The 10,878-nt window shown below is 38.1% G+C and overlaps 1 protein-coding gene across 1 annotated transcript; it reads right to left on the bottom strand.

Annotated features, from left to right (window-relative positions):
* Positions 1–787: 787 nt before the first annotated feature.
* Positions 788–7,019, bottom strand: LOC148998356 (uncharacterized). Its single transcript, XM_089127345.1, has 7 exons — positions 6,807–7,019; positions 6,523–6,691; positions 4,356–4,979; positions 2,692–2,784; positions 2,409–2,482; positions 2,258–2,301; positions 788–839 (listed from the first exon to the last, which is right to left on the bottom strand). Exons 1-7 carry the CDS (start codon positions 7,017–7,019, stop codon positions 788–790), a joined length of 1,269 nt encoding a protein of 422 aa, XP_088983471.1.
* Between the last annotated feature and the right edge of the window lie 3,859 nt (positions 7,020–10,878).

Consider the following 10,878-nt stretch of genomic DNA (forward strand, 5'->3'; position numbering starts at 1 on the left):
ATATATATTTTATTTTTATAATATCCACTCAGTGAATGTACATGCTTGCTAGTTGTTGCGATAGTTTTCAGATCTCGACAGAATAATGTGAAACTGAAACGTTTTGGTTGCTATGGATGCTGCTATCGCCATATTTTTAGTTAGTTTCTGCATGAAAATAAGTTTTGATTACATTTCTAGAGAGAAACATATTTTATTTTCATAATATTCAGTCATTGAATGTACATAATCACTCACTTGCTCGTTGTTGCTTAGAATGTTTAGATCTCGCCAGAATAATGTGAAACTGAAACGTTTTGGTTGAGTCACGTGACTTCAAGAAGGATGGGGAGAGGGTAGTTTGTAGTTTCTGGATCAAGTTCACAGCAGGTGGTGGCAACGCGCTATCTATCTATCTATCTATCTATCTATCTATCTATCTATCTATCTATCTATCTATCTATCTATCTATCTATCTATCTATCTATCTATCTATCTATCTATCTATCTATCTATCTATCTATCTATCTATCTATCTATCTATCTATCTATCTATCTATCTATCTATCTATCTATCTATCTATCTATCTATCTATCTATCTATCTATCTATCTATCTATCTATCTGTGTGAAGGAGAGAGTTGATCTGTCAAGCTTTTTACAAACACAGCATGTGTTCTCTGGTTTTCTACAAAGTGGGAGACTTTCAGGCTTTTGAAAAAAAGATTTCAGGCAACTTTAAGGCTTTTGAAAAAGTATTTTAATATACTGTATAACAACATAAACAACAATGGAATTGAAAATTTTCTTAATTCCTGGTGTTCTCCTCCGTCACCCACTGTGTCGGCCAAGTTTTCCCACTGTAATTAAAAGAGATTGTTATTAATTTAGGTCTTTACATCAGCCATGAATTTAATTCAAAACAATCATGACAAGGTTAAGGGCAATGAGGAGCAGCAAGCCACCCATTCAGTAGCCTGATAACAGTCAATTGCCTGCCTATGGTAATATTTTGGTTAAGGTTTGAATCTGCATTACCTACGGTGTAGCCATTAAGACCATTTCACAAGATGTAAACAACACTGGTCCAGAAGCACTTCCTGTTTCAGTTTTTTAACACTACATAAGAGCTGGGATAAAATACAACCAACAGAACATTTAAAACTGAATCAAAAAGTTAAACAAACATCTTTAAGATGTTTTCTTTACATGTGAAATAAAGAAAACAGTTACAAACTGAAACAGGAAGTGCTTCTGGACCAGTCTTGTTTACATCTTGTGAAATGGTCTATACCTCTGCTCTGAAGGTATCCATTGTAAAAGACCTCTGCAATTTGCTGCACAATAATTGTCTTGAAAATGTAGTCATGAAAGACCTCTCAAGTCTTTGGACTTTTGTAAATGCCTTTAACCAATGTGTGTTACTTTATGTCAACACAATGTCAACATCTAATCAAAATTCAATGTAAAGAAAAAGGAAATCCTGGCTCAGAATAAATTGGTGATTATGTCCAACATATGTCTCTCCATTATCATCAGTCAGGTTTTTCTGCCTTAAGCAATACATAACTGATAAAATACACAAACTGTAAAACTTGAACTAAAAGCTCAGTACCAAAAATTGTCCGCCCCCTCATGGACCTGATGTGATAGCACATTTTGATAAGTGAAACTCAGTCTCAGTTAGTTTTTTTTTTTTTTCATAGTAGATCTGTTCCCTTGTGCTGTTTAGCGTGTATGTTTAAACTTTATGCAGCATGCGACATATCATTATTTAGTTTGATTCTAAACAATTAATCCATCCAGTTAGTCTCATGTTACCCACATGCACCAAATTATAATTAATTTATATTTGAACAAGAGCTTTGCACAAAATAAATTAAAGGCAAGCCACATATAGATGACTATCCCAAATTCAACCTGTTCAGTTAAGTGGCTGAAGCAATTATGGATGTTAAATGGACTTGCACTTTTATTGCGCTTTTAGACTTTCTGGGACCTCTCAAAGTACTTTTACAATGTTCCTCACAACCACCCTTTTACACACACATTCATACAGAACTGTTTGCAGACAGGCTTTGGAGATTGGATTCCCACATATTCACACACCCAATGACACACTGGGGGGAAAGTGTGGGTTCAGTGTCTTGCCCAAGGACACTTTGACACACTGTGCCACAGCCGGCCACAAATAAAAGCCAAGGCTATTACTTTGTTTTGAAGTACTAAGAATTAGGCTATTCCAATCAAAATGGAATATATGATAAATTGTACATACCAAAGTGAACAGGGCTCCCATTCCACTAACTTCATTTGGATCCCCTGTAAAAACATCAAAGTTGGGAGTTAAGGGGTTTCCAGATGTGGTGCTGCAATTCTACCGAGTACAGAGTACATCTATAACTTTTATAAATTACTCTAAAGCTAACCTTTTGCATTTTGCAGCGGATCACCCTCTTCACTGGGTAGTAAGGCTCCTTTTCTAGGATTCCATGGTTACAATCTGAAGAAAAAAAAAGAACATGAGCAAAAAAAGTAAATGAGTTTGACCTCATACATCATCAATATATATATATAAAAAAAATGACAGGCTACACATGATATATTTATGACCTGGCTGGAAGTGAAGTATATCTGGCTAAGGCAAAAGAATCACTGTATTTGAAGTCTGATTTGAAATGGTGAGATGTAAAACTACTAAAGCTTAATAACCTTTGGTTGATTGTATCCCCCTCAGTTTCTTCCTTGAGGACATGTCTGAGGCTGCAGAATTCTTCTGCTTCTTTCTGTTGTTTGCAGACATATCTGTTGAGATTAAGGAAATGTATCTGTTATTACAATGAATACTGGTCTAAATACCTTTATTCCGATAACAAATATATAATGTCACATTACAATTGGAAAGATATTTGCAGGCCAGGGTACTCATTGAAATACATGGACACTGTTCAACCATATGCTGTATGGTCACTTATTCACTCTACTAAGGGTTATACTAAGGGTTATAGAAAGATGTACAAACAGGTGATCAATTCAAGAAAAAAAAGCCTGGAAAATGAGGGGAAAAACAACGAATGTAGTTCCTCCTACACATATCACCTTTGTCCTGTAATTTTAATATTGATGGGAGATGTGTCTTCAAGACTGATAATGCTTCAATTCACAGGGCACAGGGTCTCACAAAATGATTTACTAAGTATGAAGATTCTGTCAATCTGATTCAATAGGTTTTACAAACCCAAATCCAATTAAGCTGGGTCAACTGTAAAACAAAAATAAAAACATAATACAACGATTTTCAACAGGATCTAGACTGGGAATGTTTGGAACATTCCACAGGTGAACAGGTTCATTAAAAACATGTGAGTGTCATGATTGGGCATTAAAGGGGCATCCCAGGATTCATTCACAAGCAAGTCATCCTTGGTTGTGAATGACTGAGTCTTCTGGGGATGCTATGTGATGCTGGGAATCACAACTATAAAGGATATTACTGTAACATGGGCTCAGGAACACCTTGGAAAACAATTGTCAGTTAACACAGTTTGTCGCTACTACAAGTACTATGAGTGCTGTACACATTTAAAATAGTTTATGGAAATCATCGACGTTGTGTTCCTCGGATAAAAAGGAAAAGGACCTCCCAGATTGTTTTCAGTGCTAAGTTCAAAAGCCATGGGGGTGTGTTAGTGTCCATGGCATACCCATGCACCATGACATTCAAAATGAGTGTATCTTTGCAAACAAACAATAAAGCTTTTCAGTTTGAACATTAAACATCTTGTCTTCGTTGTATATTCATTGAATATAGGAACTTCACTGGAATAGGGGTTTGTATGATCCTCAGGGGCCAAATTTAGACTGAAGTGAATTCTATACAGCTAAGAATGAGGCACCAAACACCTGCAGTAGACTTTGGATGTGCAACAGTGCTCTCCATCATCATCAGTTCCTGCACAGATTGAAACTGTTCTGGTTGCACATTGTGGCCGATACCACCTTAGAAATTCACTTGCTAAAAGTTTTTGCTTCAAAATCTGTCAATCATCCTGTTAGAATTTTTAAACGTTATATTTCCCTTTAGTAATATTTGAAAGGCAAGTTATCCAGACCTACATATTACAGTAGTTACTTGTATAACACCTCAGAAGTCACCTCACACTAATCAGTCACTTGTATTTTTTTTTTCACATTTAAATACATTTCTTCATTTACAGTATTATTTCAGTTTAAGAAGGAGAGACATATTAAATGTTTAACATGGTTATCACGTATATCCTGATTAAATATATGAAAAATAATATATTTATTCTTCTACACGACTAGCAATTGAATCATGATTTAATATGCTATTTGAAAATATCAGCAGAACTTACTGCGTTTCTGCTGAGGTGGTTCTGTGGTGGGCTGGATGGGAGCACTGGTGGTGGGCTGGATGGGAGCACTGGTGGTGGGCTGGATCGGAGCACTGGTGGTGGGCTGGATGGGAGGACTGATGGTGAGCTGGATGGGAGGACTGGTGGTGGGCTGGATGGGAGGACTGGTGGTGGGCTGGATGGGAGGACTGGTGGTGGGCTTGATGGGAGGACTGGTGGTGAGCTGGATGGGAGCACCGGTGGTGGGCTGGATGGGAGGACTGGTGGTGGGCTGGATGGGAGGACCGGTGGTGGGCTGGATGGGAGGACTGGTGGTGGGCTGGATGGGAGGACCGGTGGTGGGCTGGATGGGAGGACTGGTGGTGGGCTGGATGGGAGGACTGGTGGTGGGCTGGATGGGAGGACTGGTGGTGGGCTGGATGGGAGGACTGGTGGTGGGCTGGATGGGAGGACTGGTGGTGGGCTGGATGGGAGGACTGGTGGTGGGCTGGATGGGAGGACTGGTGGTGGGCTGGATGGGAGGACTGGTGGTGGGCTGGATGGGAGGACCGGTGGTGGGCTGGATGGGAGGACCGGTGGTGGGCTGGATGGGAGGACTGGTGGTGGACAACTGGTTAGTACAACCTGTACAAATGGTACAAAAAGAGAAAATTATTTACCTCCTGTAATAAGAACAAATGTCCCCTTTTTCAAGCAGTGACTGTGCTCCATAAGGAAACATCCAGTACATTTGTCTTTTGTATTCTTCTGTCTATACATGCTGCCCTATGGACTCTATGCTCTCTATCAAACTGAGGCAAGGCTGATTTTGTACTCTGATGCAAATTGTAGGATCTCATTACCCTATGTGAAGTGGAGATATGTGTTCATAGTTTTTTGAAGTTTAATTGAGCAATGCATCGAAATTGAATTGAGCAATGCATCTTGCTGTTGACTCTTTTGCTATGTATGGCAGACAATCAGTGAGCTATGTGGCTCAAACTAAGAAACTAAGTCTGCAAACAACAGTTATTTTCATAATCTAAAAGATGATGTATGAATATATATATATATATATATATATATATATGTACACACACACACACATATATATTCTAATGTAATGACTCTGAAAGCAGAGCATTTTTTATTAAACAATTATCAAAATTGTTGGTGATTAATTGTATAACAATCTCAAATATTAAATAATTGTTGCAGCTCTAAAAGAAAAATCCGTAACACTTTATAATAATGATCCATCAATAATAAGTAACTATGCATGAAGTAATGCAGGACTAATGAGTATTACTACATTAACACTTCAGCTATTACTATTAACTAATATAGAGACAATCTTAACTTATCAGTAAGTAATATCAAATTTAGGAGAGAGTTCATTATTAGGTAATCTATAATTACTTAATGAGATAATTAAGAACTAATAGGTAATTATGACAAATTATAAATAACTAATTAAATTAATAATCACAACATTAACGTGTCTGATACGTTAGAAATTGTCTTTTTTTACTCTCAACATGGTCATAAAATGCATCACTAATTACTCAAGTGTTACCTAGTCACTCTTCAAGGACTACTAGTGATCTGGACCATTATTTTAAACTAAAAAATATATGTTTTTCACTTTAAAATAATGGTCCAGATCACTAGTAGTTCCTGCATAGTGACTAGGTAACACTTGAATAATAAGTGATGCATTTTATGACTACATTCAGAGTAAAACATATGACTGATCATGTCTCAGGCACACGATAATGTTCTTTATAATTAGTCAGTTAGTTAACAGTTAATTATGAGGCTAAGGCTATCTCATTGAGTAATTATTGATTACTTAATAATAAACTCTCTCCTAAATTTGATATTACTTACTGATTAGTTAAGCTTGTTTCTATATTAGTTAATAGTAGTAGCTGAAGTGTTAATGTAGTAATATTCATTAGTCCTGCATTACTTCCTGCATAGTTACTTATTAATGACTGACAGACTATTATAATAAAGTGTTACAGAAAAACCTATTGGATAAAGCAAAGACCAAATTTGATGAACAGGTGAATAGCTAGTTTTGGTCCACTGTGGTTTGCCCTGTGGCAACTGCAATTACTGTGTCTGTGCCACATTTATTTTTATGTTGACTGAAGTAAGATTTTAAATAATCGAACACACTTACTATTAATTAAAACTTCATAGAGAGCCTTCATCCTGTCAAGGCATTTTTCAGAATGGTCTGACAGCTGCCATTTAGGCTGGAGGACTTGTGCGGACCAGGTTTTTTTCTTCTTTGTTTTCTTTGCAATGAAGACTATGGCCTTGTACCCCAGTGTGTTTAACTTTTCGACCTGAAAATAAAGATATATATTATATAATATATACAGAAATATAAGCAATTATAAATGTCTGAAACATTGTGGGCTGTAATTATGTAAATAATAACTACAGACGCTAAACACATACCAAGACAGATGCCTCATCAATAACATGAGAGGAGGTTTGGTTTTTGTTTTGGTTTTTCAACCATATCTCCTTTCTGGCCTCAAATTTCTGGAGTTTTTTTGCCAGTCTTTGCTTTCTTGGCTGTACTGACTGGCAATATTTGCAGGTTTTGGTGGCCACACCAATAGCTGCTTTGCAGCTCACGCAGGTTGTTATTGTTGAACCTCTTGGCATCTTAAAACTAGAATATAAAAACAATCAACATTTAATGACAACCAAAGTGACAAAGGCACTTCATTATTTAAGTGTTACATTACAAATGTTTGTAATTTGGCCTAATTGGCTTTACGCACAGCTGCACTACTTCCTGAACTTAAGCCAGCTCCTTGTTTCCTGTCTGCCATTATTGGACAAATTGATTGATTCAGGTGTGCCTGGCCTCAATATTCACGACAACAATAATCAGACACACCTGAATTAATCAAGTTTGGACAATAATGTCAGACAGGAAACAAGGAGCTGGCTTAAGTTCAGGAAGTAGTGCAGCTGTGCATAAAACCAACGCAAGGCTGCTCTTCAGTTTCCGGTTGGGGAGATTTAAAGTGGAGGAGAACCGAGGAAAACGGGATTATGGCAGAATCTTAAAAATGTACTGTCCTCCCGTCTTTGAAACAAAACTTTAATACGTTTAGATGTAATTTTATATATAGTTATGTTTATAATTTAAAAAAGAAGCATAAACACAATGAGGGGTGTCTGTTTTGTCTGTTTTTGTGACTAACGTTTCTTAAGTATAGCCATAGAGTATGAAAACCAATATAAGTTCTCGGTATAGCATTGGACTCTACGATTGGCGGAAGTAATCAAACATCCTTGACCTTCACCGGAAATACCGCCGCGCATAGAGCCCATTCGGTTTTTATGGCCTGTAGGCGTTTCTCAATGTCAAGGAAGGATCCTCGGAAGCCGGAATTTCGAGGATGCTACGTCATCGACGTCCGTCGAAGGACTGTTCCAATGTCGAGGATCCTCAGAATTTCAACCAAGGACTGAGTCCTTCGTTCGGAAAATATCCCATACACAGGAAAGGATGCATATGTGTAGCCTTCGCGCTCTTAAATCACCCACAATCCTATGCGCAGCTTTGCTATCTTGTTCAAAAAATAAAAAATGTCGACCGTTAGCGGAGTCGGAGTGATAACGGCAAATATGCTTTCAAATGTAAGCAAGTATAATTTCAGTTTAGCCATTTATTTAATGTTTGTTAAACTATTTAACATATCGGCTCAAATTTGCTGAGGGGATTTAAAGCTGTTCCCTTTTACTGGTGATTAACTTTTTAATTTTTACTTCATAGCCTTTTTTGTTGGTCACATATTTTACAATTGCATGTGTTTTAACAGCTAGATCATGTTGTTCTGTTAACTCCGGTAATATAATCGTTTTTGAATGAATAAACTCCTTTTTAAATCAATATTTTGTGTCAAATTATTGATTTATTTGGTAGGTAACGTTAGCCATGTTATAAGTGGGAAAATGTATAGCGAGGCGGTTGTTACAGCGAATACAACCGGCTGATCAAGACCCCTCTGCTTTAGAGTTTGCGGGGTTGTATTCTATAACAACCGCCTGGTTATACATTATCCCTTTATTTATTTCTATAAGGACTGACAAGACAAAATAAGGACTGTCAAGTGTATTTAAACAGTGCAGTACACCAGCACAATGATTTTTGCAGCGCCGAAGCGGACCTTTCACTGATGTAATGACGCAATGACGTGCACTTGCTAGCCTGTTCCATTTACATGTTCTCCGAACGCTAAAGAGGACCCTTGCCTAGCCTCTGAAGGAAATGACTTGGAAGGACCCGTCCTGCCAAGGAAGTATCCTTGACATTGAGAAACACCTCGTGTGTCTATGCTGTGTGTCAGCTGTTGCAGTGCATTGTGGGATTTGAAGTAAGAGTGAGTGATGGGAGTGCGATTTACCGCGGGCCATTAATGATAGACGTATGAAATTATACGATCACGGAAAAAAATATCGATATGTGACTTTTAGTCCATATCGCACAGCCCTACTACATATTCTATGCAACAATAACCCATACTCCATAGTTGATTTCTGATTTAATGTAGTATTGGAGTAAATACACTTTTCAATTTATAATTCTGACCTCGGTTAGCACATTGGCGCCAACTGCAGCTAACCTTAAATGCGGTGGCTTGAAGCTGGGTAAACCCCTATGTCATTAAACGCATTCCTATAAATTAATGGTGATACATAATTAACGAAAGATGGTTTAGACAGCGCTAACGAACTTTATTATTCAGGTTCCGTAAGCATGTTAATATCAGTATTCATTACCTACCTTTGAGGGTGTACAGTATGATGGTGGCGGTCGAATAGAGCGGACACCCCACTCCCCCTCAGTTGTCAATCTGCTGATCTCTGTGCCTCTGTGATAGGGCAACCCACTTGTCAATCAGCGACCTCTCGCAGCTACGTTGCCCACACGTAATGTTGCCACTTTCGTGACACTTAAAAAAAATGTACTTTTACCAGTTTTTTATCAAAAGAACAACGATAAGATTAATTATTTTTCAACCTCAGATTAATTGGCCTTGGCTAATTTTCTGTGAAAAATAGAACACGTTTCAACACCCCCCAGCCCCCACCCTTATGGTTTATGAGGAAACGAATCTGTATAATGACATGGGTAGGGTATTATAATGTAAACATGGTTTATGAGGACATTAGTGTCCTCATAAAGCAAATGGCTCACGAACATAAGCCTACTAAATGGTGTTTTTTGAATTTTTTTTTTTTTTTTTTGGTAGGTTTGTGCAAGGATGACCTAACACAGTCATTCAAATCATTTATATCTGCCACAGCAAATAGGCTACACAATGCATCAGATGTTATATTTTAGTAGACAAAAAAGTGTGTGTAGTGCTTTGTTGGTTATTTTTGTTAATCAGCCAGTGTTTGTGGGTCTGTGGACCTACTCAACCGTTTATTTTATCACAATTAAAAGCAATATAAACAGCATTTATGGTTAATATTTTCCTTTGTTATATTTCATTTAAGAATTGCAACCTTGTGTGAGAAAGGGAGGGGTAAAAACACAAAACTCACTTTTGCACTCACACACACACACACTCTCTCTCTCTCTCTCTCTCTCTCTCTCTCTCTCTCTCTCTCTCTCTCTCTCTCTCTCTCTCTCTCTCTCACACACACACACACACACACACTCTCTTGTACATCTATCTTTATGAGGACATTGACACAAAGCAAACACTAGCCGCTGACCCTAACCATACCCATCACAACTAAGTGCATAACCCGAACCCTTACCTAAACCTACCCTTAACCCAATTATAACCTTATCCCTAAAACCAAGTCTTGACCCTCAAACAGACCTTTAAAGGGGTCTCAGAAAGTGGGGACCGGGCAAAATGTCCTCACTTTACTTTCTTTGTCCTCACTCCAATGGTCTAAAACACAAAGTTGTACAAGCACACACACAAACACACACAGGGGCGTAATTTGTGGGTGTGTGGGGGGTTGGGGGGGGGGGGGTAACCCCCCCCCCCATATTTATACCATGATCACATGAAAAATATGCAGAACATTTTTTAACTAACATTACCCCCCAATGTTCAAACCAAATCTATGCCCTTGCACACACACAGACACGCACACACGCACGCACGCGCACACGCACGCACACACACACACACACACACACACACACACACACACACACACACACACACACACACACACACACACACACACACACACACACACACACACACACACACACACACACACACACACACACAAACACAAACACAAACTTGAAGCCCTCAAAGTGCTTTCTGAACCTGAAACTGTTAGGGCATATATGTCCTAATTGTCAAAAAAAAAAAAAAAAACTTTGTCATATAGCTACACCAAATATATCACTGGAAACGTCTTGGCCTGGAGAGTAATATATATTAATTTGAAGGTTCTATATTATTACTGCTTTGAGATATTGACCCTTTAACCTTAACCTCAGGGCACATTTGAAGGCTTGTAATTATGGGAC

The sequence above is a fragment of the Pimephales promelas genome, chromosome 1, assembly GCF_988280905.1.
Source record: "Pimephales promelas chromosome 1, fPimPro1.hap1.1, whole genome shotgun sequence".
Classification (NCBI taxonomy): Eukaryota; Metazoa; Chordata; class Actinopteri; order Cypriniformes; family Leuciscidae; genus Pimephales; species Pimephales promelas.

Excerpts from the sequence above, each read along its gene's own strand:
- LOC148998356 (XM_089127345.1), bottom strand. The coding sequence starts at position 7,019 with ATGCCAAGAGGTTCAACAATAACAACCTGCGTGAGCTGCAAAGCAGCT. Across the intron at positions 2,785-4,355 it reads ACCACCTCAGCAGAAACGCA|ATATGTCTGCAAACAACAGA; the intron begins GTAAGTTCTGCT and ends TAATCTCAACAG. Across the intron at positions 2,302-2,408 it reads TCCGCTGCAAAATGCAAAAG|GGGATCCAAATGAAGTTAGT; the intron begins GTTAGCTTTAGA and ends ATGTTTTTACAG.